Source organism: Arabidopsis thaliana, chromosome 3 (genome assembly GCF_000001735.4).
Source record: "Arabidopsis thaliana chromosome 3, partial sequence".
Lineage (NCBI taxonomy): Eukaryota > Viridiplantae > Streptophyta > Magnoliopsida > Brassicales > Brassicaceae > Arabidopsis > Arabidopsis thaliana.
The window spans coordinates 9,519,631-9,545,709 of NC_003074.8; the positions used below are offsets into that span (position 1 = coordinate 9,519,631).

The 26,079-nt window shown below is 36.8% G+C and overlaps 10 protein-coding genes across 26 annotated transcripts; all 10 read left to right on the forward strand.

Moving 5' to 3' along the window:
• Nucleotides 1–110: 110 nt before the first annotated feature.
• On the forward strand, nt 111–1,464 carry AT3G26040 (HXXXD-type acyl-transferase family protein; the record flags this gene model as incomplete). The annotated part of the gene is made up of 1 exon (NM_113508.3): nt 111–1,464. One exon carries the CDS (start codon nt 111–113, stop codon nt 1,437–1,439), a length of 1,329 nt encoding a protein of 442 aa, NP_189233.1. The 3' UTR covers nt 1,440–1,464.
• Nucleotides 1,465–2,106: 642 nt separating this feature from the next.
• Nucleotides 2,107–4,953, forward strand: AT3G26050 (TPX2 (targeting protein for Xklp2) protein family). The gene is made up of 8 exons (NM_113509.3): nt 2,107–2,348; nt 2,494–2,907; nt 2,980–3,498; nt 3,577–3,638; nt 3,739–3,810; nt 3,961–4,063; nt 4,172–4,300; nt 4,381–4,953. Exons 1-8 carry the CDS (start codon nt 2,277–2,279, stop codon nt 4,609–4,611), a joined length of 1,602 nt encoding a protein of 533 aa, NP_189234.1. The 5' UTR covers nt 2,107–2,276; the 3' UTR covers nt 4,612–4,953.
• A 6-nt stretch (nt 4,954–4,959) lies between these two features.
• On the forward strand, nt 4,960–6,871 carry PRXQ (Thioredoxin superfamily protein). 3 transcript variants are annotated; one of them, NM_113510.5, is made up of 4 exons: nt 4,960–5,380; nt 5,862–5,999; nt 6,092–6,181; nt 6,275–6,871. In NM_113510.5, the coding sequence occupies exons 1-4, from the start codon at nt 5,177–5,179 to the stop codon at nt 6,491–6,493; spliced, it is 651 nt and encodes a 216-aa protein (NP_189235.1). In that variant the 5' UTR covers nt 4,960–5,176; the 3' UTR covers nt 6,494–6,871. The 3 variants fall into 3 exon arrangements, with proteins under 3 accessions (NP_189235.1, NP_001189979.1, NP_001327033.1); NM_001203050.1 differs by having other exon boundaries at nt 5,095–5,380; nt 5,859–5,999; nt 6,275–6,777; NM_001338777.1 differs by lacking the exon at nt 4,960–5,380 and having other exon boundaries at nt 5,835–5,999; nt 6,275–6,744.
• A 185-nt stretch (nt 6,872–7,056) lies between these two features.
• On the forward strand, nt 7,057–9,073 carry AT3G26070 (Plastid-lipid associated protein PAP / fibrillin family protein). The gene is made up of 6 exons (NM_113511.6): nt 7,057–7,576; nt 7,694–7,807; nt 7,898–7,993; nt 8,161–8,235; nt 8,339–8,406; nt 8,497–9,073. Exons 1-6 carry the CDS (start codon nt 7,274–7,276, stop codon nt 8,567–8,569), a joined length of 729 nt encoding a protein of 242 aa, NP_189236.3. The 5' UTR covers nt 7,057–7,273; the 3' UTR covers nt 8,570–9,073.
• Nucleotides 9,074–9,143: 70 nt separating this feature from the next.
• AT3G26080 (plastid-lipid associated protein PAP / fibrillin family protein) lies at nt 9,144–10,952 on the forward strand. 2 transcript variants are annotated; one of them, NM_113512.4, is made up of 6 exons: nt 9,144–9,643; nt 9,756–9,869; nt 9,957–10,052; nt 10,364–10,438; nt 10,544–10,614; nt 10,702–10,952. In NM_113512.4, exons 1-6 carry the CDS (start codon nt 9,368–9,370, stop codon nt 10,772–10,774), a joined length of 705 nt encoding a protein of 234 aa, NP_189237.2. In that variant the 5' UTR covers nt 9,144–9,367; the 3' UTR covers nt 10,775–10,952. The 2 variants fall into 2 exon arrangements, with proteins under 2 accessions (NP_189237.2, NP_001326410.1); NM_001338778.1 differs by having other exon boundaries at nt 10,544–10,952.
• Nucleotides 10,953–10,964: 12 nt separating this feature from the next.
• AT3G26085 (CAAX amino terminal protease family protein) lies at nt 10,965–12,983 on the forward strand. Of its 4 annotated transcripts, NM_001203051.1 has the most exons (9): nt 10,965–11,007; nt 11,178–11,285; nt 11,372–11,412; nt 11,500–11,754; nt 11,831–11,891; nt 11,987–12,111; nt 12,193–12,255; nt 12,340–12,464; nt 12,626–12,787. In NM_001203051.1, exons 1-9 carry the CDS (start codon nt 10,986–10,988, stop codon nt 12,765–12,767), a joined length of 942 nt encoding a protein of 313 aa, NP_001189980.1. In that variant the 5' UTR covers nt 10,965–10,985; the 3' UTR covers nt 12,768–12,787. The 4 variants fall into 4 exon arrangements, with proteins under 4 accessions (NP_001189980.1, NP_001326411.1, NP_001078210.1 ...); NM_113513.2 differs by lacking the exon at nt 10,965–11,007 and having other exon boundaries at nt 11,139–11,281; nt 12,626–12,983; NM_001338779.1 differs by lacking the exon at nt 10,965–11,007 and having other exon boundaries at nt 11,030–11,285; nt 11,372–11,754; nt 12,626–12,957.
• Nucleotides 12,983–15,999, forward strand: RGS1 (REGULATOR OF G-PROTEIN SIGNALING 1). Of its 2 annotated transcripts, NM_113514.4 has the most exons (10): nt 12,983–13,332; nt 13,769–13,889; nt 13,985–14,048; nt 14,130–14,214; nt 14,319–14,392; nt 14,487–14,767; nt 14,853–15,091; nt 15,169–15,293; nt 15,383–15,504; nt 15,592–15,999. In NM_113514.4, the coding sequence occupies exons 1-10, from the start codon at nt 13,253–13,255 to the stop codon at nt 15,778–15,780; spliced, it is 1,380 nt and encodes a 459-aa protein (NP_189238.2). In that variant the 5' UTR covers nt 12,983–13,252; the 3' UTR covers nt 15,781–15,999. The 2 variants fall into 2 exon arrangements, with proteins under 2 accessions (NP_189238.2, NP_001327634.1); NM_001338780.1 differs by lacking the exon at nt 15,592–15,999 and having other exon boundaries at nt 15,383–15,529.
• Nucleotides 16,000–17,228: 1,229 nt separating this feature from the next.
• On the forward strand, nt 17,229–20,823 carry AT3G26100 (Regulator of chromosome condensation (RCC1) family protein). 6 transcript variants are annotated; one of them, NM_202633.3, is made up of 7 exons: nt 17,229–17,772; nt 18,275–18,326; nt 18,417–18,651; nt 18,747–19,096; nt 19,181–19,582; nt 19,795–20,179; nt 20,277–20,823. In NM_202633.3, the coding sequence occupies exons 3-7, from the start codon at nt 18,433–18,435 to the stop codon at nt 20,517–20,519; spliced, it is 1,599 nt and encodes a 532-aa protein (NP_974362.1). In that variant the 5' UTR covers nt 17,229–17,772; nt 18,275–18,326; nt 18,417–18,432; the 3' UTR covers nt 20,520–20,823. The 6 variants fall into 6 exon arrangements, with proteins under 6 accessions (NP_974362.1, NP_001326165.1, NP_566789.1 ...); NM_001338783.1 differs by having other exon boundaries at nt 17,235–18,197; NM_001338784.1 differs by having other exon boundaries at nt 17,235–17,954.
• A 1,029-nt stretch (nt 20,824–21,852) lies between these two features.
• Nucleotides 21,853–22,534, forward strand: AT3G26110 (Anther-specific protein agp1-like protein). Its single transcript, NM_113516.3, has one exon. It carries the CDS (start codon nt 21,943–21,945, stop codon nt 22,327–22,329), a length of 387 nt encoding a protein of 128 aa, NP_566790.1. The 5' UTR covers nt 21,853–21,942; the 3' UTR covers nt 22,330–22,534.
• A 103-nt stretch (nt 22,535–22,637) lies between these two features.
• Nucleotides 22,638–24,867, forward strand: AT3G26115 (Pyridoxal-5'-phosphate-dependent enzyme family protein). Of its 5 annotated transcripts, none has more exons than NM_001338785.1 (7): nt 22,638–22,745; nt 22,832–23,203; nt 23,291–23,333; nt 23,413–23,742; nt 23,856–23,985; nt 24,094–24,264; nt 24,391–24,867. In NM_001338785.1, exons 2-7 carry the CDS (start codon nt 23,069–23,071, stop codon nt 24,614–24,616), a joined length of 1,035 nt encoding a protein of 344 aa, NP_001319645.1. In that variant the 5' UTR covers nt 22,638–22,745; nt 22,832–23,068; the 3' UTR covers nt 24,617–24,867. The 5 variants fall into 5 exon arrangements, with proteins under 5 accessions (NP_001319645.1, NP_189241.3, NP_001327498.1 ...); NM_113517.4 differs by having other exon boundaries at nt 22,895–23,203; NM_001338786.1 differs by having other exon boundaries at nt 22,638–23,203.
• The last annotated feature ends 1,212 nt before the right edge of the window (nt 24,868–26,079 follow it).

The window sequence follows — 26,079 nt, forward strand, 5'->3', positions numbered from 1 at the left end:
TTGTCTGTTAAAAGGTTCTGTTACAACAGGTTTATTCTTCTAACCAAGAAACCGAAGAAAAGCTCTCTGCGATGACTCTTAGTCGGTTTTTCGTCAGGAGGTTTCACCAGATGAGAGTTGATGTTGTCTCCAGAGATATCATCAAACCATCATCTCCAACTCCAAACCACTTAAAGAAGTTTAAACTCTCTCTTTTAGAACAGCTCGGTCCAACGATCTTTGGTCCTATGGTTTTCTTCTATTCAGCTAACAACAGCATCAAACCAACTGAGCAATTGCAGATGCTGAAGAAGTCGTTATCCGAAACTTTAACTCATTTCTACCCTCTCGCTGGACGGCTCAAAGGCAACATAAGTATCGATTGTAATGACTCAGGCGCTGATTTCCTCGAAGCACGAGTCAATTCACCGCTTTCGAATCTCCTACTAGAGCCTTCTTCTGACAGCTTGCAACAACTGATTCCTACATCTGTTGATTCCATAGAGACACGAACCAGACTGCTTCTTGCTCAAGCGAGTTTCTTTGAATGTGGAAGCATGTCTATAGGAGTTTGTATCTCTCATAAACTCGCTGACGCAACTTCTATCGGTTTATTCATGAAGAGCTGGGCTGCAATCTCGTCCCGAGGGTCGATCAAAACCATTGGAGCTCCGGTTTTCGACACGGTTAAGATCTTCCCACCTGGAAACTTCTCTGAGACTTCCCCTGCACCAGTGGTTGAGCCAGAGATCATGATGAATCAGACTCTTTCGAAGAGATTCATATTCGATTCTTCGAGTATTCAAGCTCTGCAAGCGAAAGCTTCAAGCTTTGAAGTGAATCAACCAACAAGAGTCGAAGCTGTTTCAGCTCTTATATGGAAATCTGCAATGAAAGCTACAAGAACAGTTTCAGGAACATCGAAACCGTCAATTCTGGCAAACTCCGTGAGTCTACGCTCACGAGTCTCTCCACCATTTACAAAGAACTCAATAGGGAATCTAGTGAGCTACTTTGCAGCAAAAGCAGAGGAAGGAATAAACCAAACAAAGCTTCAAACTTTGGTTTCGAAAATACGAAAAGCGAAACAGAGGTTTCGAGATATCCATATACCAAAGCTTGTAGGAAACCCAAATGCCACAGAGATCATTTGTAGCTACCAGAAAGAAGCAGGAGATATGATTGCAAGTGGAGATTTCGATTTCTACATATTCTCAAGTGCTTGTCGATTCGGTTTATACGAAACCGATTTCGGTTGGGGAAAACCGGTTTGGGTCGGGTTTCCTTCGGTTAGACAGAAGAACATCGTGACGCTTCTCGACACGAAAGAAGCTGGTGGAATTGAAGCTTGGGTGAATCTGAATGAACAAGAGATGAATCTTTTTGAACAAGATAGAGAATTGCTCCAATTCGCTTCTCTGAATCCTAGTGTGATCCAACCTTTTCTTCATGTTCTCTGATTATAAAAACCGGTTTAGTGAGCTAAACCGGATATATTTGTTGAAAAACTGGTTCTATTTTGACTAGCCGTTGGGAGGCCACTAAAAAGGTTGAAATTAAAATAACGGGCAAAATTTGGTGATGTAATAAATAAATAGTCCTGAAGAATCACCTTTTTATTATATACTAATAAATTCAGAAGTTATTTTTGTAAGTAATCTCATGTTAAATTTAAAAACAAAAAGAATTTTTGTCATATTTTTTTTTTTCATAAAGACAGTTTCATTACTCTCTATTAATATTAATTAAGCACTAAAAATAAAATTTAACTTGGAGCACACTCTCATAACTTAATACTAAAAGTTTAATATTAGTGTTTATTATTATTAACTAATATTTTTAAAAGAGGACAACAAGAATAACCATAATGATAATTGATAGCTTATACGTAATAATAAAATATAGTTCAAAATAATAATAAAATAAACATTCTATAAAATATACGTAATAATTATATACAATTAGATAATAAAAAAACACTAAACATAGTTCAAAACAAAACAAGGAAGATTAGAAAATGTAAATACATTATTTTATTTCTGTAAACAGTAGTATATATATAATAATTAAATGATTCCACAATTAGATGAAACGTTTTCTATAAATGACGTAATAAAAATAAGGGAAGTGGCCGTTGGGGAAATTTAAATCATATGCTTAGAGTTCGGACCTACTTTCAGATTTGCAGCCAAAGAAAAAGAAGCTAACAAAGATTTTTCAGTTTTCAGTTTCTCAGCGAAACCACCAGATTTGGGGATAAAATTAGGGTTTTTCGATCTCCAGAGAAAACAAAAAAAATGGGAGAATCAATTTGTCTTGTGAGATCTTTCTCGCAACCTTCAGAGTTTTCATCGCGTGAAATCAACGAGGTTAGTGCTTAAGATTTCTAAATCTACAATCTTGGATTTAGGGTTTTGATAATAGAGATTGATTTTGCTAGTGAAATTTCTGTGTATAGTGTGTTGTTTGATGAATCTGAAGAGAATTTGAGATTTGGTTTTTGGTTTTTGGCAGGTGGTACCGAATCGAGTGCTTACGGAATCAGTATCGTTTGGTAGATATGCGAATGAAACACTAGCGTGGGCGAGATGGTCAGCTTTTACTCAGAATCGTTACTTGGAAGAGGTTGAGAGGTTTACTAAACCTGGTTCTGTAGCAGAGAAGAAAGCTTTCTTTGAAGCTCATTTCAAGAACCGAGCTTCAGGGAAAGCAGCAACACAGACGAAGAAGATTGAACAAGTAAAGGTTAAAGATAGTGTTGAGATTGTTTGTGATATACCTAAGGATATTCTCGTTGATTCAGAAGTACCACTAGCGGTGAATAGAGAGGTGTCTAGTAATGAGGTGGACTCTGTTGTTCCATCAATTTCTGTAATAGATGAAACTGGTAAAGTGGAGAACTTGAAGTCAGTGGTTGTTCCTGATGAGGTAAATGCATTTCTGTTACATTGCAATTTCCTGTTTTTATTTTTTCTCTCTAAACGTCCATGGTGTTTTCAGGGCAATTCTACTTCTTTGAGCAAAGAAAGACCTCCTAGTTCTTCCGGATCGAAGGTCTCAAGCTCAAAACTGGAATCTTCCGTTGTTATAGAACTGGATCATTCACTTAAGAACACTAAAAAAGAGTCATCCTCGAGTAGTACAAGGTCACTTAGTGCATCGAAGAACCGAAGTAGATCACCTCCTGAGCCCATTCACATGTCAATCAGCTGTGTTTCTTCTAGTAATACCGAGAAAACTATTGTGGGGAGGCCCCAGAACGGTTCTAGGAGTGCAGTGAAAGCAGACAAGAAGAAGAGATCAGGTCCAAGTTCAGTTCACATGTCACTCAATTTTGCTTCTTCTACTCTTCGTACGACCAAAGAAGCCCCAAAAACACTGGCAAGAAACTCCACTACACAGGGAACAACTTCAACAAATGCTAGAAACAAACTTTTCCCAAAGATAAACGAACCAACGGGAGCTTTAAAAAGCTGCAAGAGACCATTGTCTCAGACATCCAAAGACGGTTCAACCAATGTAATTCTCTTCCCAAGTTTCTCTTCTTGCGTATATCCCAAGCATATTTGCTGAGACTGACTCTTACATATATTGCAGGCCTCTGCTGTCACGTTACCCAGACTTCCTCTTCTCAGTAATCTGCTATCAGAAAACAAAAGGTTACTGATCAAACCATCTTCAACACCAATTCATCGCTTTATACTATTACTTTATTATTAACTCAACCCTATAATTAACTTTGCTTCTTCTGATATACAGGAAAAACATATCTGTAAGGAGTTCAGTTTCATGTAGAATATCCAACAATGAGCAAAGAAAACCTTCTGTCGGGTAAGCGGTTTAAGTACCAACCTCTTAGAGAAATACTATCTTATGTCACTTACTGCAAATGGCCTGAGTTGGTTAATTGAAAGTGTTTGTGTTAGTTCCCTGATTTATGTGGACATAAGACGAGATGTTTTTGTCTAATGCATTTTGCAGCTGTGAAAATCTGTCAACTCATAGCAGAACCAAAGCAAAGTCTTTGACTGTATCTTCTCCCTTCGTCTTCAGAAGTGATGAAAGGGCAGAGAAGAGGAAAGAGGTAGAACTAAAGAAGATCCTTTTACTTTATCTTTGAGATTATTTGAGGACTTATAGAGCCGTAGTTTAAAAAAGATCTCTTTTGTTGTGGATGTGTCTTGTCTGTTAGTTCTTCAAGAAAGTAGAGGAAAAAAACAAGAAAGAGAAAGAGGATAAATTTTCTTGCGGCTTCAAGGCAAATCAAAACACTAACTTAGCATCTGAAGAACACAAGAACCCACAAGTTGGTGGTTTTCAGGTATATTCAACTCTCAGACTGTAACTTGTCATAAATTTGGGTATTGAATCTTTGATGTATGACATTATAATCATGTGCAGGTAACACCGATGACCCTGACTTCACCAAGATTCCGCAGGAACCAAACTCCAGGAAAAGAGAACATAAAAAAACCTCATCAAACTCCTCATAAAGCTTCCTCAATGAAGATCATCAACACCAAAAAAGTAGTCATGGAGAAGCACAAAAGCAGCAAGATCCATCCCTCCTCCAAACAGCAGACAACAAAAAGAACTCAAGAAAATATGTCTCCTAATATTCTTCAGAACTAACCAGAGACAAACCAGATCAATCGATTCCTCTTCTTCAAGTCTCTAGATCATCGTAAAGATTCGACTTTTCACTTTGAAGATTCCGAAAGTTTTGTCCCTTCAGCTAGTAATCTCATCTCAAGCTTATGGTTTAGGTGACTAGCCCTTGATTCAGATTGTGTAACCACAAGCTTTTAAGGAGCTGTGTAGAATAGATAGAACTCAAGTCTACTTACTCTTCAAAGTAACTATGTACTCAATAGTTCTGTAGTATCAATCTTGTATCATTTGTATACATAGAGATTTGAAATAAAGAATTATGTCTACTTTTCAATTTCTCATTGTGTTTCTTTCTTGAATTAGTATAGACAGGAACATGGCAAAGCTTTCTGTTTTACATTTGTTTTAAACGACGACGTTTTGGTATGATGTTGTGATGTTGTGTTGTTGTGGTGTGGGCCTCTCGTTTCAGAGGTGAGAGAAAAAATCTTATCTCTGTGGACTGTGATTGTGTGATGTTTCCATATCTTCAGCTTTTCTTCTACTACATGCTCTAATCACGTCCTTGTAGAGGAAAAGAAAAAAAATGGCTGCTTCATCTTCCTCTTTCACTCTCTGTAATCACACCACACTTCGTACTCTCCCTCTGAGAAAGACCCTTGTCACCAAAACCCAATTTTCAGTTCCCACAAAATCATCAGAATCTAACTTCTTTGGCTCCACACTCACTCACTCATCGTATATCTCCCCAGTCTCTTCCTCTTCTCTCAAAGGCTTAATCTTTGCCAAGGTACATTTCTCGACTCTTGCATTGATAGATTGTTTGCTACAGTTGGGTAACAACTAGTTCTGGGAATTAGCTTCTTTGTTAGACCAATGTTTTTTGGACAATCTAAGTTCTGTTCCATTTCTTTTTTATATGTTTTTGAGTATTACGATATAAATATTAGCAAGACAATAGATTGTTAGATACACAGCCATTTTTGAATAAGAAACAAAAGATGTAAATATTGGGTTTTAAGTCTGAATTTAAATGTTATAAGAACAGATTTATGAATGTGTTAGTGCAGAATCAAAGACAAAATCAAAGAAACTTGTAATCAGTGTTTGTTTTAGAGACCATAAACTTTCACATACCTGAAAATAAGCAAATGCTAGAATGTTCTTGAATATGTTCAATCCTTTATTCATATGATTTAAGCTGACACGGCATATGAACTCTCTTTAACCTTCTGTGAATTGGTCTCTTTGTGATGTTTGGTGGGCAGCAGGTTAACAAGGGTCAGGCTGCACCAGACTTCACACTAAAGGATCAAAACGGAAAGCCGGTGAGCCTCAAAAAGTATAAAGGGAAGCCTGTTGTTCTCTACTTCTACCCTGCAGATGAAACCCCTGGCTGCACCAAGCAGGTTGTTAAATCTTTACTTTCTCCTCCTTCCCGCATTCATTGATCGCATATTTAGTGTTTCTAAACGTAAATGGTTTTACTTGTGTACAACAGGCTTGTGCTTTCAGAGACTCTTATGAGAAATTCAAGAAAGCTGGTGCAGAGGTCATTGGCATTAGTGGAGATGACTCTGCTTCTCACAAGGTACACACATCAAAAATCTCTGGTTTCTTGAATAAACCCATTTCTTTTTTCCGGATTTTAAAGAGAGTGGTGGGACTTTAAACATTGTTGCAGGCGTTTGCAAGCAAATACAAACTACCGTATACATTGTTAAGCGACGAAGGGAATAAGGTGAGAAAAGATTGGGGAGTGCCTGGAGACCTGTTTGGAGCATTGCCAGGGAGACAGACTTACGTTCTTGACAAAAACGGTGTTGTTCAGCTCATCTACAACAACCAGTTCCAGCCTGAGAAACACATCGACGAGACCTTGAAGTTTCTCAAAGCTGCTTGATCATTCTCTCTTTCTCTTCTTTCTCTTCTTTCATGCATGTCTCATGTCTGTCTCCATGAGACCATGACCTTCTTATATTGTTTCTGTTGAGTATGAATTTTCAATAATACCATGTTATACCAATGAGAAGGGAGTTGGCTTTGGTCTAGTACAAAGATCACAACAGGATAAGTACTGAAGTGTGGTTAAAATGTTAGTTGGTTCTGTGTATTTGAGTCTCTCGTTTTCATTGTGAACACCTCTACTATCTCTTTCTCTTGTATCAATTAACACTTCAAGTAAGGTACACATATCAGGTAACTCTAGCTAGCCCTTGATTAAAATTGTCAAACACAAAGCTTTAAGGAATTGTGTAGAATACATAGAACTCAAGTCTTCACACAATAGTTTTAGTATGTGAACTCAAGTACTCAATAGTGTTGTGGTCTCAATCTAATATTTGAAATTTAAAACGGTTATTTTCGCATTGTGTTTCTTTCTTGATTTGAGTATAGACAGGAATAAAGGTAGAGCCTTTGGACTGTATGAAGAATATGGCAAAGCTCTGTTTTTTTACGCATTTGTATTAAATGACGTCGTATAAGTCGGAGCACCGAGGGCCTCTCGTTTCATGAGAGAAACAAAAAATCTTATCTTTCTGACAACGGTGGTGGTGTGTGATGTTGTCAGCCATGGCAAAGACAGAGCTACAACGATCTCTCTCTCTTTTCTTCTTCTTCTGTGTCTGTCTTTAAATAGAGTCTCTTTGAAACGAAGCAGCTTTGTCCTGTTCTGATATCCATGGCTTTACCTTCGTGCTTAAAGACTGGAGCTTTAATGTCTCCGGCCACTGGATTTAATTTTTCCGGCAGTCTTATGAAGTCAGACAGCGGCTTCGCCGTTCCGACAAAGTTACAGAGTACTCGAAAAGGTGATCGAGAGAGATTGAGAGTCCAAGCTATTTTCAGTTTCCCTCCTGCGTTTCTGACAAGAAACGGTCGAGCTGAGAAACAGAAACAGCTCAAACAAGAACTTCTTGAAGCCATTGAGCCTCTTGAACGTGGTGCTACGGCCTCGCCTGATGACCAGCTTCGGATTGATCAGGTTCTTTCTCTTTCTTGTGGGAACCATTAGGGTCTTGAGAATAGTCTTGGTACACTAGGGTCTAGAGAATGTGATTGAGAGACTAATGCTGAGTGACTCTTGTCTGTATGGAGCCAGTTAGCGCGTAAAGTGGAAGCAGTTAATCCCACCAAGGAGCCTTTGAAGTCTGATTTGGTCAATGGAAAATGGGAGCTCATTTATACAACCTCTGCTTCGATTTTGCAGGCAAAGGTTAGGGCTTGTGTTGTTGTTGTGTTGTCTAAGTTTGTGTTCTTTTGCCTTGTTGTGTCATTCTCTTTTATCTCTTGAACAATGCAACAGAAACCAAGGTTCTTAAGATCAATAACCAACTACCAATCTATCAATGTGGATACACTTAAGGTGCAAAACATGGAGACTTGGCCTTTCTATAACTCGGTAATGTTTCATTGTGGCTTGACTTGGCTCTTAACAAAGGATTAAGACCAAACTTTTATCATCAATATAGCTCTTTGGAGAGTCTTTGCTTTTTATAAGTAAGATTCCTTTAGCAGAGTTTGTAAAATGAGTCTCATACATTATAGCAAACTACAATGTTTTCATAGGTAACTGGAGACATAAAACCCCTCAATTCGAAGAAGGTTGCTGTGAAACTCCAAGTGTTTAAAATTCTCGGATTTGTAAGTACAAAACTCTTACTGCTATATGTGTATCCACTATAAGAGAACCTTTACTGATTCAGACACCATATGCTTCTGTTACTGATTGGTGTTTGCTGTGCAGATTCCTATAAAAGCACCTGATAGCGCCCGCGGTGAACTTGAGATTACCTATGTGGACGAGGAACTACGGTTAGTAGTGAATGATAGTTTTCATTTTCATGTTTTATCAACAAAATATCCAAAACGTTTGAATATTGAAACAATGTTGTTTTTTTGCAGGTTATCAAGAGGTGACAAAGGGAACTTGTTTATATTGAAGATGTTTGATCCCACTTATCGAATCCCTCTTTGATCTACCAAACAAATGGTACCGAGCCATCCATCATACATACTTGCTACAACTTGCTATGTCTCTCTTCATCATGTATGTAATCTAACATAAGAAAAATTAATAAGAGGGAAAAAATGAGACGAGCTTCTGTCATTGTTTCAACTTGTTCAAATCAAAGATTCTGAATCTTGATTTGGTTGAGCAGTTAGTTCCAATCCTAAACTATGTGATGCTCAAGCAGTACAACAAGAAGACCTTGAAGCTCCTCAAAAATGCTTAGATCATTTTCTCTCTATATCTCATATTTTTCTTTCATCTTTCATTCATGTCTCATGTCTGGTTCCATGACCTTTCTACATTGTTTCTGTTGATTTATGAATCTTCAATAACACTACAAGTTAAACCAATTAGAAGTGAGTTGGTTATGGTCCGGTACAAAGATCACAACCGGAGAAGGATTGAAGAGTGGTCAAAGCGATGGTCAGAGTTGGTTGGTTCCGTCGAAACAGGAAGAAAGGTAGAGCCTTTTTGACAATTTGAAGAAAATAGCAAAGATCTACTTTTCCACATACGTTTTCGACGCCGTAATGAGTCAGAAACAACTAGGGCCTCTCGTTTTAGAAGAAAAGAGAGCAAAAAAACCTTATCTTTGTGACTTTCGGTGGTGTGTGTGATGTTGTTGTCGGTCATGGCGAAGACAGAGCTACGATCTCTCTCTTTTTCCTCTCTTATGTGTCTATCTTCGAACAGAGTCTCTCAGAAACGACCCAGCCACTCTTTAAAACTCCATTGGAAAAGCTTTGTCCTGTTTTGATATCCATGGCTTTACCTTGGTGCTTAAAGACTGGAGTTTTAACGTCTCCGGCCGCCGGATTTAATCATCCATCGGACAGTGGCTTCGCCGTTCCGACGAAGTTACTGAGTATTCGAAAAGGTGATCGGGAAAGATTGAGAATCCAAGCTGTTTTCAGCTTTCCTCCAAGAAACGGTGGAGCCGAGAAGCGGAAACAGCTCAAACATGAACTTGTCGAAGCCATTGAGCCTCTTGAACGTGGTGCCACTGCCTCGCCTGATGATCAGCTTCTGATTGATCAGGTTCTTGATTTCTCTTCATGTGGGAACCATTGAGAATAGTTTTGGTACACTAGGGTATAGAGAATGTGATTGAGAGACTAATCTGAGTGGTGTTTGTTTTGAATCATGATAGTTAGCACGTAAGGTGGAAGCAGTAAACCCAACCAAGGAGCCTCTGAAGTCTGATTTGATCAATGGGAAATGGGAGCTCATTTACACAACATCTGCTGCGATTTTGCAAGCAAAGGTTAGAACTTGTAATCTTTGAAACTTGTGTTGTTGTTTGTTTTTGGCTTGTTGTGTAATTTTCTCTGTCTCCTTGAGAATGTAACAGAAACCAAGGTTCTTAAGATCGTTAACTAACTACCAATGTATCAATATGGATACACTAAAGGTGCAAAGAATGGAGACTTGGCCTTTCTATAACTCGGTAATATTTCAAACCGCGACTGAATTCTCTTTTTGTACCATTTTCACAAGTAGGTTTTGCGATTTTGCGTTGTGTTAGACCATATACAAAGCTCTTTTCTCTGTGATGTTGAAACCTATTGATGTGATCCATTGCTATATAATATTCAAAATGTACGAAAGTTTGAGACTTTGTCACATATATGTATGATCATGTTCCATTGTGACTCACTAGGCAAGAACAAAGGAGGACTAATACCAAAGTTTTTATCATCAATATTCTTTCAGCAGAGTTTGTAAAATGAGACTTAGCAAACTACAATGTTTTCATAGGTAACTGGAGACTTGACACCCCTCAACTCGAAGACGGTTGCTGTGAAACTTCAAGTGTTTAAAATTCTCGGCTTTGTAAGTATTACCAAAACTCTTGCTGTTATAAGGGAAACTGGTAGTACTGACTCATACATACACCATATGCTTCTTTTACTGATCATTAGTGTTTGCTGTGTGCAGATTCCGGTAAAAGCACCTGATGGTACTGCACGCGGTGAACTAGAGATTACCTATGTGGACGAGGAACTACGGTCAGTAGTGAATGATAGTTTTTCATTTCTCTATGGAACTGACAACCAAAAACATTTGAATCTTGAAACAATGTTCATTTTTTACAGGATATCAAGGGGCAAAGGCAACTTGTTGTTTATATTGAAGATGTTTGATCCCACTTATCGAATCCCTCTCTGATCTATCGAAAAAAATAGTTTCGAGCTATCATACATACTTAAAATCGCTTGTTCTGTCTCTCTATTCATCATGTATGTAAAAATCTAATAAGAGAGAATAAAAAGAGACTAGCTTTTGTCAATGATTCAACTTGTTTTGATCGACATTGCACCACATTAGATTAAAAAAGCTCTAAACTTTGAATTCGGTACAGAAAATCAGAAAAGGACTCATGTCCTCTTCTTTTGAAATATGTTACAATAAAAATTTGGTTTCATTTCTTCTTCTTTCTTGGTGCGTTTTCTCTGATAAACGACGCCGTATGAAGCTGGCGAGACACAGACCTCTCATTTCGACGCTTTCTTCTTCGTGAAACTCTTCATTTGTTTTATATTGGAAACAGAGTCTCTCTTATGAATCAAAGCGACAAACTTTGAGAAGGCAGGCGAAAATCTCGGATGGGTTCCATCGCTCTGCAATCTTGGAGCAGAGGAGCTTCAACTTCTCTTCATCTCCTTTTTCGTCCAGGTAGGTAAGTGCGATTCCTAACTTGATATGATCATATATATGAGAATTCGACAAAGATTTTTGGTTGAAATTTGCTTACTTGATGATCAGTTGGCTCGAACCCTAAGCTATATGATGCTCGAAGAGTACAAGTAAGATTCTTTAATGTTGCCGCTTCTTGGTCCGAACAGATGATCTCTTATACTATAGTCTGTTTATTTTGTCTTTTGGGTTTTAAGTTTGATGTAAGAGCCTCTTCAAGTCGTAAATCACTTAAGAAACTCAAAAGAGAGTCACAACAAGGTAAAGACATAGGCTTAAGAAATGTTACAGATGAAGAAGTTTCTTCTCCAAGATTTGAGGAAGCTCAAGTTGATTCTTCAACTTCAAAGGACTCCATTGATGTTTTTGTTGCTGCTCCTCGAGACAAAGTGCTTCAGGCTTGCACTGTAACTTCCGGTTTGATGGCTGCACTAGGTCTGATCATCAGAAAGGTGAATCCCAAATCTGAAAGTTTATGATTTTGTGATTCTAGCATTTGTATCTTGCTGATTTGGTTACCGCTTGCAGGCGTCTCATGTTGCTTCGACTGAAGGATTACTGGTTCCAGACTGCTCTATAGATGTACCATGTAACATCTCGGAAAACGATTATGTTGTGTACTAAGAATCCTTTGAGAGATTCAGTAACCAAAACATGTTTTGTATTGCATGATCTTTCTTGCAGTTGGGTTTGAAACTTGGCATCTCGGTTTAATTGCTGGAATCGTTGTGTTTATATCGTCAAGTAGGTTCTTGCTACTTAAATCTTGGCCAGATTTTGCTGATTCTAGTGAAGCAGCAAACCGACAGGTCAAAACATTACACATTATATACATTTATACGATTCTTTAAACTCCGCTTATTGTCTCCTTTGGTATTCACTACTTGCAGATTCTCACTTCCCTCGAACCTCTAGATTACCTTGTTGTTGCAATGTTACCGGGAATAAGTGAGGTAACAATAAACAATCACAATAAAACACAGAAAGGCTCTCCTTTAGAAAATGTCGTTCATTGGTTTGATTTGGTGTATTCACAGGAGCTGCTGTTTAGAGGTGCATTAATGCCTTTGTTCGGAACTAATTGGAATGGTATTGTAGCGGTTGGCCTCATTTTCGGTTTACTTCATCTCGGGAGCGGAAGAAAGTATTCTTTTGCAGTTTGGTAAGCCGTTTTTACTGAACATTTTGGTACCTCAATGCTGATGAGAATTGCGTAGACCGAATCTTGATATTAGATGATTGCCTTTAACATGTTCTTGCATCTCTCTATCACATTTCCGAGGTTTTCCTATTGAATTCTTTGCGGTTTCTTGAAATTTTCAGGGCTTCGATTGTCGGTATAGTCTACGGTTATGCAGCTGTTTTGTCGTCGAGTCTTATCGTTCCAATGGCCTCGCACGCACTCAACAATTTGGTGGGAGGTCTGTTGTGGCGATATAGTTCCAAGATCAAGTCATTGGAGTGAAATAAACAAAATTTACAACAGGGTTGAATTAAAAAAGTATACAATTTTAATGGGTGGGTTTGTGAAATCTCTCAATAGTATAGGGTGGTTATGTCAAAAATCTATAATAGAGGGTGGTTATTGTAATTTTAATGTACCAACTTGTCACAAAGGACAAGTATGAAAAATCTATAATTATAGAAGTGAAAAGTGAAAAACCAATCAGAATTGTTACCGGAAAAAGGAAGTGTCTTCTGGTCAAAAAAGTCAGAGAAGAAGAGAGAAACGTGAACAATGAAGAGACAGAGACGTCTCTTCTCTTATGCGAAAGTGTGAATCTTTTAAAGCTTTTTGTTTCAACATCGATAAATGAAGTTTCTTTTATTGAATTTATAGAAATTTGCACACTTTACCTTGACATTAAAGCAACAAGCTTTGAAACCAAATAAAATCTCAAAAACCCAGAAAGCGAGTGGAGAAGAGAGAGCTGATATGCTACAATAGAAATGGCGAGTGGATGTGCTCTACATGGTGGTTGTCCCAGCGATTACGTCGCCGTCGCAATTTCAGTCATCTGCTTCTTCGTGTATGTGTTCGAGCTTAAAAATCCCATTTTTGGGTTTTAGTTTTGAAGATCTAGATTTTTCATTTACTGGGTTTGCTTGTTGACTCTTGACTTGAGTCAAAATCTCGAATTTTGTGTCTTTAATCGTTTAAAATTTTCATACGATGTCTCTCTTTGCTATTTTAACTCTTTGTATTGTAAGTGTTTGATGTTATGTATCAAAAGATCTGTCTTTTGTTTCGTTTCAGTTTCTTTTAGCTGGGAATTAGATGGTTTCAGTATCTTGATAGCAAGATTCATATATTATGTCGGAATCGATTATTGAACTTAGATTTGAAGTTCAAAAGCTTGATTTAATGGACTAATTGAGTGGATTTGTATCATGAGTTAACTTCCAAGTAGTTCAATTTCTCTATTAAGTTGATTCTATCTGATGGATTTCACTTTGTTTATTTAGGCTGTTATCGCGCTCAGTGTTACCGTGTTTGATTCATAAGGCTCCTCGTACTAACAGTAGCAGTTTCTGGATCCCTGTTATTCAAGTTATCTCCAGCTTCAACCTTCTCTTCTCAATTATGGTTAGACTACTTGACTTGATGATTCCGTTGCTCTTAAGAATCACTTCATTTGTTGAGTTTCTACACTAATAGACTGTTTTATATTTAATTTTCAGATGTCAGTTAATTTGCTTCGATTCAGGACGAAACATTGGTGGCGATATTGCTATCTTTGGGCAGGTTTGTTTGGAAACCATGATTCCTCATCTTCGTAAACAAATTGACAGTTATATCAATAAGTCTTGTATAATTTGGTTTCAGTGTGGATTGAAGGACCACTTGGGTTTGGTTTGTTGATGAGCTGCCGTATAACTCAGGCATTTCAACTATACTTCATATTTGTCAAGTGAGGTTCAATGTTGATCAAAATGTTTTTGGATTCCAATTCTATCTCTATTGGTGTAATTGAGTTTAATGCTGTTTGGTTGTTACATATTCTTTGCAATGTAGGAAACGTCTACCTCCGGTAAAATCATACATTTTCCTCCCCCTTGTTTTGTTGCCATGGATCTTCGGAGCTGCAAGTAAGAATTGTTCTGAACGTTATATGTACTGAGCAGTTCTTGGTTTCTCTTGTTTTGGATAATAATAACTCAAAGCTTTTGATTTTGCATTTAGTTATCCACGCAACAAAGCCTCTCAACGATAAATGCCACATGGGTCTTCAATGGACTTTCCCAGTTGCAGGCCTTCATGCTCTCTATGTCCTTGCTTTAATTGCATTCACAAGAGCAGTTCGACATGTAGAGTTTCGTTTTGACGAGCTTAGAGATCTCTGGAAAGGAATTCTCGTCTCAGCCACTTCAATCGTTATATGGGTAACAGCGTTTGTGTTGAATGAGATTCATGAAGAAATCTCTTGGCTTCAGGTTGCTTCAAGATTTGTGCTTTTAGTCACGGTATGAAAGCTAATACCAGGACTGTTCTTTATATTTGCAGTTGGAATACCTTTTTAACAGACTTCTGAGTTGATTCTTCTTTCAGGGTGGGATTCTCGTCGTTGTCTTCTTTTCCATCTCGAGTAACCAACCTCTTCTTTCACAAATCAGCTTGAAGAAAAGACAAAACTTTGAGTTTCAAAGAATGGGTCAAGCTCTAGGCATTCCCGATAGCGGATTATTATTTCGGAAGGAGGAGTTTCGACCTGTTGACCCAAACGAGCCACTCGATAAGCTTCTTCTCAATAAAAGATTTCGCCATTCGTTTATGGAATTTGCTGATAGGTACTCCATTCAATACCTGACCTCATATATATCCCGGTTTCACCATTTATTTAAACTAATTCGTTATATGCTGGTAGCTGCTACGCTGGAGAAACATTGCATTTTTTTGAAGAGGTGTATGAACATGGTAAAATCCCGGAAGATGATTCGATAAGAAGAATCTACATGGCTCGACATATCATGGAGAAGTTCATCGTCGCAGGTTAATTACATATCCATCTTCCCTCTTCTTTATAGACCTGTCTCGTGTGTTCTCTCTATAAATCTAACTAGTAATTCCTTAAAACACAGGAGCGGAAATGGAATTGAACTTATCTCATAAAACCCGACAAGAGATCTTAACCACTCAAGATCTAACTCACACTGATCTCTTCAAGAACGCATTAAACGAAGTCATGCAATTGATCAAGATGGTAAAATAACATCTCTCTTTCACTCTCTTACGCACGCCTTCAAGCTATTCTCTTGATTCTCATTTTTTTGTGCTCATGAATTTGAAGAACTTGGTAAGAGATTACTGGTCATCCATCTACTTCATCAAGTTCAAAGAAGAAGAAAGCTGCCACGAGGCAATGCATAAGGAAGGATACAGTTTTTCATCTCCAAGACTGAGTTCAGTTCAAGGCTCTGATGATCCTTTCTATCAAGAACATATGTCAAAGAGTTCCAGATGCAGTAGTCCCGGTTAAGGAGTCTAAAACTGGTACTAGACCAGAACCCAAACCAATGTTCATAGCAATCCAATCCATGTAATCTTCCTTCACATTTCTTGTACATGTCATTTTCTCTCTTGTTATACCTAACTGTAAGAGAAAATGTCCGGTTCGGATTTTGGTTTAGTTTTAAATGTGTATACCGGACAAAAACTATGGAACCATACTAATTAATATCTCGAAGAATTTATACGTATATGCCATCTGTTTCACCAAGAATAAAAAAGCACCTGCAGATTGATCTTCATGTCCTTGCAGAGTGATGATGTTGCATCACATGTTTCATGATGTGATGACATATCCATTGGCCTCGCTAAGGCTTTTCATCAACATTTTGACATAATGTTTTTTTCCACCACTATATTTTGACGTGTACAACATCTATAACGAGAAGGTGGGATGGTCATCAAATATTTCAATTTTAGAATATAATTTGTTACTGAAAAGAGAAAGTTGAAGAATTTTTTAGGTTTATCATATGATTAAATGATATTAAAAGTTTTAAATATCTATAAAATATAAAATTAAATATTGTTGAGCAGCAATAAAATGTCTTTAGGTAAGTTTTTAAAAAAAAAAATCATCTGTTACCATTTAAGCTCTAAATTATTCAGTAAAATTCTGCAAGAAATGTCAATTAAACCCTAAATTCAGTAACTTAGCCAGATTTATTCTGCTGTTAACATATAAAAATTAAATGTTCAAAAAATAAAACTTATATGTGTAGGTAAGAAGTCTTGTCAGCGAATGAAAAAAAAGTTTAAATTAATGTTTCATTATTATGGTGAATCTTTCCCAAATATTAGTGGTTCTCATCTCACCATAAATAAATATTATTTCCCAAAGAAGTTTTTTTTATTTTATTTTTGGCTGTCTACCATATGGTTTTGGTATATATATGGGTAGCAATTATTGGGTGTTGTCGATGTTCTCTCCAAGATAGTTTATAAAACTAAAAGGAATCTTTATCAGTTTATCTTTCACCAAATTAGTTAATTTCAATATATTTTTTTGGTTAAATTGTTTAGCTTATGGGGAATTCTCTAAATAGTAATTACATCTATTTTCTGTTCCAAGACTATTATGAATAAATTTTCGAAAATGCTACAAATTAGTTGTGATAATGTTATTTCCTTTTCATTCTTATATCTCAATCTTAATATCTTCATTCTATCTTTGTTTAAAACTCAAACTAAAATGAAAACTCTATAACATCTAGACATGAAAACTCTCACTAAAATGAATTTAACAAAATTTACTTCTATTTTCGGTGAAAATAATACTCCTTATAAACATGAAAAAGAATGAGGATGTCATCATAGTGGATAACTATGTAAGGACTCATGAGTAATATAATCAAATTATTAGCAGATATTAATAAACTACTATAAAGATCCGTTGGATAGATAGATAGATAACTTGTTCTACCACTCAAACCAAGTTTTGGATGCACACGTCTATATACACACATAACACATGCATACATGTATTGATCATCATGATGTTATATTCCATTACAATCAAACATATATGTGACATATAATCACAAATTTTCTTATAATTTGTTATGTTATTTACTGAGAAAGAGATCTGATCGCTTTATAAGTCCGCATAAAGAGACACCACAACTTTCTTTCTTCTTCATTCACTTCTATCAACGCCAAATTTGCAGACTTTCCCAGGACCAAAATTATATTAAAAAAAAGTTCCTTTTTTCTGATCAAATTGTGAAATTCGCTTGCTTGCTTTCTTCACAGTCAATTAATTCTCTAACAAAACATTCTTCGATCGTTCGTTTTCATCTTCTATGCTTCTCTGATCAGACACAAGAACACAACCAAAGAAACTCACTATAGCTTGTCTGTAGATTCTGATGTTCGAATTCTTGTTGTTGATGATGATTGAATTGATGATGATGATGGTTTGATGCAGATGGGTTTTCAAAAATCTCATCTTTTTTCTTAACAAGTAATCATTTTTATCCATCTCAAGTCTCTGTTGAATTTTCTATGATTTTGTCTCTGATTGTGAATCTGGGTAATGATCAAACTGTAGTATTAGTTACTAACATTTCCCCAAATGGATTGATCTCTCTGATGTGTTTGTTTGGTCAATCAAAATTGATTTCTGGGTTTTCTGTTGTGATCATGGTAAGGTCAAAAGTTTTGAGTTTCCGTGTGCAGAGGAGAAGGAGTAGTCCTTTGCGTGTGACAAACTGTTTTCTTATTATCTTCCGTATCAGATCCAATCTTTCTTTAAGATTCCTTTTTCATCTTTATAGAATAATTCATTGTTGATTCCTACACTTCTCTTCCAAGTTTTCTTCTTTCATTCTTGGTTGATTTGATTTGATTGATTCACAGATTCTTTCTCTGTTCTTCATTAGTCAAAAGGTTTCACCTTTTCTAGTTTCTGTTTATAACAATTGATTATGATTTGGAACCTTACTTAGTTTCTGTTTCTTATGTAGATCAAAAAGCTTAGAACTTGTTGAACAATACTAGAGACTAGAGAATTTGCAGGTAAGTTTTTGGGGATCTTGTTCTGTTTGTTTTCTCATATTTCAGGCTAATCAGAGTGTGACTTTCTTGTCTTAATTTGTGGTTTTGTAGATAATCTGTTTCAAAAATGGATGCTACGAGTGGAACTCCGAGTTTACAGTATATTAACTTGCCGGAACAATCTGTTTCGACTACTTCTCCTCCTGTGTCACCATTTCAGAGGCCAAAACGACATTGCTTTGGTGACACAACTCCAGGAGAGTTTCCTTTAGCAGCTAACCCTTCCATTGTCCTACATGTTCTCACTGAATGTAGATTGGATCCTCGTGACCTCGCTAATCTCGAGGTTTTGTTTCGAAAATGTCGGAAATGTTTTACTGAAATTTTCGAGGATTGATTGTTCTGCTGATTTGATTGTTGTTGTTGTTGTTGTTGTTTTAGGCAACATGCTCGTTCTTTAGCCAGCCAGCAAACTTTGCCCCGGACATTAACCTATCACTATCGGAGCTCGCTGCTCTCGACATGTGTAATAAAAGGGTGATTTTCAAGCCGATGAATGAAGAAGAACGTCAAGAGATGAAACGTAGGTGCGGAGGATCATGGAAATTAGTCCTTCGGTTTTTGCTGGCTGGTGAAGCGTGTTGTCGAAGAGAGAAATCTCAAGCTGTTGCTGGTCCTGGTCATAGTGTAGCAGTCACATCGAAAGGAGAAGTTTATACTTTCGGATATAATAACTCTGGACAGCTAGGACATGGTCATACCGAGGACGAAGCTCGAATTCAACCTGTTAGGTCATTTTCCATCATCATCAAGATCTGAAAAGAGAAGAAAATATATGCTCTTGGCTTGATGGAGTTTGTTATCGTGCTGTGCAGATCATTGCAGGGAGTTCGAATCATCCAAGCAGCTGCTGGTGCTGCTCGGACAATGCTAATAAGCGATGACGGAAAAGTTTATGCGTGTGGAAAAGAATCCTTCGGGGAAGCTGAATACGGAGGGCAAGGGACTAAACCAGTTACAACTCCTCAGCTTGTAACATCTTTAAAAAACATATTTGTAGTGCAAGCAGCTATTGGGAATTACTTTACCGCTGTTCTCTCCCGAGAAGGAAAGGTTTATACATTCTCGTGGGGCAATGACGGTAGACTAGGACACCAAACTGAGGCTGCGGATGTCGAGCCTCGTCCTTTGTTAGGCCCACTCGAGAATGTACCCGTTGTGCAGATTGCTGCTGGTTATTGCTACCTTCTTGCCTTAGCCTGTCAACCAAATGGCATGTGAGTTCCTTTTTTACACTTTCTTTTCTACTTTAGACCAGTTCAACAATATTATAGGTTACAACAAATGTAGTCATATTTGTATGGTTAAACTCTTTTGACAAAAATAATTTGGATCCTAAATTTTTTGCTATGTTTCTATGGGTCATGTGCAATAGAACACTATGCAAATGTCCAACAGCAGCACTGACTCTGTAGCATGCTTATTTTAGGTCTGTTTACTCAGTTGGTTGCGGTTTGGGAGGCAAACTTGGTCATGGGTCAAGAACAGATGAGAAGTATCCTCGGGTCATCGAGCAGTTTCAGATATTGAATCTTCAACCTAGGGTAGTTGCAGCGGGTGCTTGGCATGCCGCGGTGGTAGGTCAGGATGGAAGAGTGTGCACTTGGGGTTGGGGAAGATATGGATGTTTAGGTCACGGTAACGAGGAGTGTGAATCAGTCCCTAAGGTTGTTGAAGGTCTAAGCCATGTCAAAGCAGTTCATGTCGCAACAGGAGACTACACTACTTTTGTGGTCTCAGACGATGGTGATGTTTACTCGTTTGGCTGCGGCGAATCCGCTAGTCTCGGTCACCATCCATCCTTTGATGAACAGGTTAGTGATTGGCCATGGCCTCCATTGTTTCTTTTGCTTACATTATATGTTCTAAACTTATGTTTAGTCGTATGTCTGGTTTGATTTTTTGTTGCAGGGTAATCGACATGCAAACGTGCTAAGTCCAACGGTAGTAACATCGCTAAAACAAGTGAACGAGCGGATGGTCCAGATAAGTCTAACGAACTCCATATACTGGAACGCTCATACATTTGCGCTCACGGAATCGGGGAAGCTATTCGCGTTTGGTGCAGGCGATCAGGGTCAGCTTGGAACAGAGCTTGGTAAGAACCAAAAAGAAAGGTGTGTACCGGAAAAAGTGGATATCGATCTCAGCTAGCTAGCTGACTTATGTGGTTTGGTTGGTAAGAAACTACGTTTGACATCAAGGAAACAAAAACGCAAGAAAATTTGCGTTTGCTTTTTATGTTCATAAGACTTGGAAGCTTGTACAAAAAGGGGAATAACATAAACTTGTCTTTAACATTTCATTGTATAGGGTTTTTAGATTATTCTAATTGTTCATTGGTTAAGTTTTAGGTTATGTTGTTAATAATTATCAAATAATTTCATTAAATCAAATTATTGTCAGATTCAATTTCTACCAAATTTTTATTTTATTTTCTGTTTTCATATTTGTTGGGTTTACATCTATATATACATTTTTGCAGCCATTTTGTGATTTACATTTATATATACATCAATAAATCATGGAGTTGGAACTTATTTACAATGGTTACCACTGGCTTATTCAATGCGAAAATTAACTATCAAATAAAAGCAAATCTTATTCAAAAGAATATGCTCTTATTCCATGGCCTAGTTATTTTTGCCAAAATGGTTAAAATATTTAAAAATTAAATAATTATTTGAAAGAAAACTTTAAATTGATTTAAATTATAAATCTTTTAATAAAAATATTAATAAAAAAATAAAATAAAATAATTTCACCGAACATGATTAGATAGTAGGACTAGATGGTATGACATGTTTATAATATTATAATATATAAACTTTATAACAATTAAATAAATATTTGAAAGAAAACTTCTAAATTGATTTGAATTAAATATTTTTTAAATTAAAGTATTATTAAAACAAAAATAACAAAATAATGTCTAATTTTACTGAACAGGGTTAGTGGTAGGACGGGTTTGGTCGATAGTATTACGAGACGGTATACCACAAGTGAAATCCATTAGATATGTTTAATTTCATTGTGCATGATTAGATGGTATGACGGGTTTTGATCGATAATAATACGAAACGATATACTACGGATGAAATCCTAGATATGACAATTAAAATCTATATATATATTATCTTAAACACTAAATAAAGCAAACAATATTAATAAAACAAATATCTACATATACATTTTATATAACAAATTTTATTAAAAACCTAGCCCCGCGGTATACCGCGGGTCAAAATCTAGTTAGAGTACTAATATTCTATCGAAGAAAAATCTAAAATCCTATTTCTCAAATTGTTTTTGCTATATTTGATAAGATTAGAATTTAGAAAAAGCTTAATTAGGAGTAGAAGATAATATGTAATTTGCAATTTTTTCCTCAACCTTTAATATTTTTGGCAAAACCTCAAATTGCGTTGAGTCATCTTAGCACTTTGATCAAACAACTATATAAGCAAAGACCCTCATTACACAATTCAAGATAAATAAATAAAACAAAATACCCATAAAACATTTTTCAAAAAAAAAAAGTTTTTTGGGGATTACTAAATAACTAAATTAAAAAATAATGGCGCGTCTTCACCTAGCTCTCCTCCTCCTCTTCGTCGCTATCTCCGCCGTGATCGTATCAGCTGCTGAGAACGAAAAACCACCGTCAACCACCACCGCCTCAGCTCCCACCGCTACAACTCCAACCGATGGCATTGGAGGTGATATAGCAGAGGGTCCAGCTGATGACAATGCTATTGGAACAACTGACAACGACGATGCAGCTGTTACTCCCGATGATGCCAATGGAGATGATGAAGTGGCAGTCGCCGGACCTATTGGAAGCGATGCTTCGTACGCTAACTATCCTCCACCACAAAAAGAAGCTTCCGGAAGCGATGCCACCGTAGCTTTTGGCTTTGTCTCTGTTGTTGGTGCAGTTGCTGGATCGCTCTTCTTTTTCTAGAGTTGTGATCGGCGCGCGAACTTATTACTATTGTAATAAAAATGTTTGTAATATTTTCTTGTTTTAGATGTATTTTGACGATCCCTTCTTCGATGTAACATTGATTATATTGGGATGATACATATTTAATATACTAATATAAAGAAAGTTTTTTATTTGTGGGGTTAATATATTTCTGCATCTCATAAATTTACAAAAATAGCCCACAATATATGGGCCGTATTTTCTCACAGGGCCTAGCCCATCAACGTGTGAGTAAGCGCGTGTTTTTCACGTCTAAAAACCTCCATATCTTCTCCGCTAGCTCCGGAATAGAAGAAATTTTGCAGAGAGAAGCGTCAATGAAGGTCCAACGGTCAACTTTTTTGGCGGTGACCGGAAAATCAAATCTTCATCACTTTCACTCGTCTTCTCAGGTTCTCTTTTCTCTTCTCTGCGTCATCTAAATCAATTAAAAATCGTTCCTTTTGTCACTTCTAAGAATACCCATTTGCAATTGCAGAAAAAAATCTGAACTTTTTCTGATTTCATTGCGTTTTGGGGATAATGTCTTAATCAATTTCAGAGAATTCCCATTACTTCCGAGATCGATTCACGAGAGTTTGTGTCTAAATTACTCGATAGAAAATGGGGATTACAGTGTCCTGCATCTCCAATTCAGCAGATTAGTGTTTCTTCTGTCAAAGGAATCGATAAATTCTCCTTCTTGAACAACACTCGTCCACATCTCGGAGATGAAATGTCGAAGTCGAAGCAAGGATCTTCTTTTTACATTCTTAGAGATGATCTTTTACATCCTCTTGTGAATGGTAACAAAGCTAGAAAGCTTGATGCTTTGTTACCACTTGTTGAAGATCATAAAGTGACTGATTTGGTGAGAATGTGATCACTTATAATATCTCTCAACTGGGTTTTTTTTTGGAAATGGCTTAAAGTTTAGAAGTTTTTTTCTTGTGTGTAGGTTACATGTGGAGGTTGTCAAAGTGCACATACAGCTGCTGTTGGTAAAAGTTTGAATCTTTAGAGAAGAAATGGTATTGACTTTTGATTGCAATTTGAATCAGTTATTTGTATATCTTGCAGCTGTTTCTTGTGCTGAGAGAGGTCTAAGATCACATTTGCTACTGCGTGGAGAACAGCCTGATGTTTTGACTGGTTATAACCTTGTTTCAACTATGTATGGAAATGTTCAGTATGTTCCAAGATCGAGGTATGCGAATAGAGAGGAAATGCTAAGAACTTATGCGGATCTTGTTGCTGGGGAAGATGGTACTGTCTTATGGGCTAAAGACATTGTTGAGGGACGTGACACTATGAATGTTGCAAAAATGGATGATTTTTCGAGTATGAAAACTTCTCGTAGAAAGGTTTTGATCGTTAATGAAGGCGCAGGAGATGCTCTTGCATTACTTGGTAAAGATTGATTTTTGATATCTAGTTTAGGTAGTGGACCAGATCAATGTGGAAGAATTGACCAAGATTATTGTTTATGCATTATAGTTAACAAGGACTTTGTTATTCCGCAGGTATGTTTCGGTTAGTGCAGCATTTGTCACAGGATCATTTACTCGGGAAGAAGAGGCCGGTTAAATTTGTAGTGGATGCTGGTACTGGAACAACTGCTGTGGGTTTAGGAGTTGCAGCTATGTCTTTAGGGTTAGGCTCTGCTCACAAGATTTACCAATACTCTTTGTGTATGCATTTTATCTCATTGCCGAGTCTTGAAGCATCTTGGTTACCAGCTTACTTATACATTCTTCTCAGGCTTCCATGGGAAATCAATGCTGTGATGCTAGCTGATACACTCAAAAATTACAAGAGACATGAAGATCACTTGATAGCAGAATTTTCGAGGCAGTTTCCTGGCTCAGTCTTCTGCAGCGGCTTGGATATGAATCAAATGATCAAATGGATAGATCGTCAACACCCGAGAAAGTACGTGCATATGCAAGTTCTTCTTTTCGCTATTGAAGATACACTGAAAATGATCTTTTTCACTCCAAGTTTGAAGCTTTAGAGTGGTTTGATCTATCAATTATCTAGTTCCTTTTGTTCTTGCAGATTTGGGAAGGTCTTGGAAGGAGAAGTGGAGATGTGTCGGAAAATTGCACAGGAGACAGGAGTTTTAGTGGATCCAATGTATACTTTAGCCGCTTGGGAGACAGCAACAGAGCTTGTGCAGGACGAGAAATCAAGCATTGTAGTGATGCTTCACACTGGAGGCACTCTAGGGATGTTTGGTCTTGCTCAAAGATACAAAACTTGCTTCACTAACTTGAAAGATTAGGATACAATAACCAAGACTTAGAGCCAGAAATCTAAAGATGGTTGTATAATCATGTTGTATCTTCAATCTTTGTTTTGGGTTCGGTTTTAGCAAACCTATAATTGAACTCTAATCAAAATAATTTTGGTTCAGTGGTGGTTTGGGTTTGTATGGTAAAATACTAAAGTTGGTATATCTCATGTACAGTTCCCGAAAAGAATCATACTTGTAGAACAAATAAGAGATTGAATTACGTGGTAAGCAAGAAGTGGTATTTAGGTAAATTATTACTTTACCTTGAAAAAAATAGAAAACGAAAACCAAGATTATGGTTTTTGGTCGTTGGTTTTTGGGGAGTCTTCTTCTCGAACCGAGATTTTCATGTGCACGTGCGTTTGGTCACTACTTCGTGTTTAACAAACACTTTCCTTCACTATACTAGTATCCACATTAAACAATGATATTGCTTTTTAAAGATAATTTGATTCTAATATCATTAAAACCTTTTTGTATGAATTTTAAACTAATGATTTCGTGAATGTGTGTAATAATGTACCCTCCTTGGACAGTTGGACTCGCGATAATGTATCCTTAAGAGTTAAGTCTTTTTTTTTCTTCTGTTTTTGGGTGCAACCTAAGAGTTAAGTCTCTAGCTAACTTTTAACCAAAAATAGAAAGTCTCCAGCTAACTATTGCTAGAACTTAAATGTTTTGGAGATTAGACACATAAAGAAAAGAAAACACACACACACACACTAGATATTTTGATATTGGAGATGCTAAAAAATATACTCACCTCCTCAACATATGACAAAATGAACGAAAAGGAGGGAAAAAAAACACAAAGCAAAAAAGCTCAATTGCGACTAAATACAAAGTGTATGAGTACTAAGCCGCAGACAAACCCTAAGCTACATTTTGTGGTGAACTATACGTCTATACGTCTATACGTCTAAACCGAAAGCCCAAAGGTTTATGTGGATTTAATTTTGATCTTTATTTCATAAGGTTTTGTTTTGTTTTCCTTCTATGATGTGAGATTCCTTTTCGAGTCGAACTTACCTCTTTAAATTACCTCAATTTAAAAGGTTTTATGCGGACTATACTACCAATCTTTACCTATCACATAAACTTTAGATCCCAAACTAAAGTTTCGCTTGCGTAGCTCCAAGACCAGCTTTGGTTACTATTTTTTTGTTATGATGTCTGTCTATAGAATTAGTAGCTGGTATTCATATGGTTTGCTTGATAATTTATAGTCGTTGTGGTTAAAGTTCAACTGATTATTGGTCCACCAAATAATATTTTCTACGATAAGTTGAGAAATTTATTTAGACAATGCAGCATGTGGTGAAAATATAGTTAAGAGTTTTAGACGGTTAAAAATTACAAACTATTTGGAAAACTACAAAAAAAAAAAAAATGTTTCATATTCTCCATTAAAATTTAATTTTATCGTTTAAACGCTAAAATGTTGTCAATCG

Bases quoted from the DNA above. Each gene is read 5' to 3' on its own strand.
- AT3G26085 (NM_001084741.2), top strand. From the start codon at position 11,212: ATGGGTTCCATCGCTCTGCAATCTTGGAGCAGAGGAGCTTCAACTTCT. The intron at 11,892-11,986 runs GTAACATCTCGG...TCTTTCTTGCAG, and splicing joins CTGCTCTATAGATGTACCAT to TTGGGTTTGAAACTTGGCAT. The intron at 12,465-12,625 runs GTAAGCCGTTTT...TGAAATTTTCAG, and splicing joins AAGTATTCTTTTGCAGTTTG to GGCTTCGATTGTCGGTATAG.
- AT3G26110 (NM_113516.3), top strand. From the start codon at position 21,943: ATGGCGCGTCTTCACCTAGCTCTCCTCCTCCTCTTCGTCGCTATCTCC.
- AT3G26050 (NM_113509.3), top strand. From the start codon at position 2,277: ATGGGAGAATCAATTTGTCTTGTGAGATCTTTCTCGCAACCTTCAGAG. The intron at 4,064-4,171 runs GTAGAACTAAAG...CTTGTCTGTTAG, and splicing joins GGGCAGAGAAGAGGAAAGAG to TTCTTCAAGAAAGTAGAGGA. The intron at 4,301-4,380 runs GTATATTCAACT...AATCATGTGCAG, and splicing joins CACAAGTTGGTGGTTTTCAG to GTAACACCGATGACCCTGAC.
- RGS1 (NM_113514.4), top strand. From the start codon at position 13,253: ATGGCGAGTGGATGTGCTCTACATGGTGGTTGTCCCAGCGATTACGTC. The intron at 13,890-13,984 runs GTTAGACTACTT...TTTAATTTTCAG, and splicing joins ACCTTCTCTTCTCAATTATG to ATGTCAGTTAATTTGCTTCG. The intron at 14,049-14,129 runs GTTTGTTTGGAA...ATTTGGTTTCAG, and splicing joins ATATTGCTATCTTTGGGCAG to TGTGGATTGAAGGACCACTT.
- AT3G26070 (NM_113511.6), top strand. From the start codon at position 7,274: ATGGCTTTACCTTCGTGCTTAAAGACTGGAGCTTTAATGTCTCCGGCC. The intron at 7,994-8,160 runs GTAATGTTTCAT...ATGTTTTCATAG, and splicing joins CTTGGCCTTTCTATAACTCG to GTAACTGGAGACATAAAACC. The intron at 8,407-8,496 runs GTTAGTAGTGAA...GTTTTTTTGCAG, and splicing joins TATGTGGACGAGGAACTACG to GTTATCAAGAGGTGACAAAG.
- AT3G26100 (NM_202633.3), top strand. From the start codon at position 18,433: ATGGATGCTACGAGTGGAACTCCGAGTTTACAGTATATTAACTTGCCG. The intron at 18,652-18,746 runs GTTTTGTTTCGA...TTGTTGTTTTAG, and splicing joins GTGACCTCGCTAATCTCGAG to GCAACATGCTCGTTCTTTAG. The intron at 20,180-20,276 runs GTTAGTGATTGG...TTTTTGTTGCAG, and splicing joins ATCCATCCTTTGATGAACAG to GGTAATCGACATGCAAACGT.
- AT3G26115 (NM_113517.4), top strand. From the start codon at position 22,671: ATGAAGGTCCAACGGTCAACTTTTTTGGCGGTGACCGGAAAATCAAAT. The intron at 23,743-23,855 runs GTAAAGATTGAT...GTTATTCCGCAG, and splicing joins AGATGCTCTTGCATTACTTG to GTATGTTTCGGTTAGTGCAG. The intron at 23,986-24,093 runs GTTAGGCTCTGC...CATTCTTCTCAG, and splicing joins GTTGCAGCTATGTCTTTAGG to GCTTCCATGGGAAATCAATG.
- AT3G26080 (NM_001338778.1), top strand. From the start codon at position 9,368: ATGGCTTTACCTTGGTGCTTAAAGACTGGAGTTTTAACGTCTCCGGCC. The intron at 9,644-9,755 runs GTTCTTGATTTC...GAATCATGATAG, and splicing joins ATCAGCTTCTGATTGATCAG to TTAGCACGTAAGGTGGAAGC. The intron at 10,439-10,543 runs GTAAGTATTACC...TGCTGTGTGCAG, and splicing joins TGTTTAAAATTCTCGGCTTT to ATTCCGGTAAAAGCACCTGA.
- PRXQ (NM_001203050.1), top strand. From the start codon at position 5,177: ATGGCTGCTTCATCTTCCTCTTTCACTCTCTGTAATCACACCACACTT. The intron at 5,381-5,858 runs GTACATTTCTCG...TTTGGTGGGCAG, and splicing joins AAGGCTTAATCTTTGCCAAG to CAGGTTAACAAGGGTCAGGC. The intron at 6,182-6,274 runs GTACACACATCA...ACATTGTTGCAG, and splicing joins ATGACTCTGCTTCTCACAAG to GCGTTTGCAAGCAAATACAA.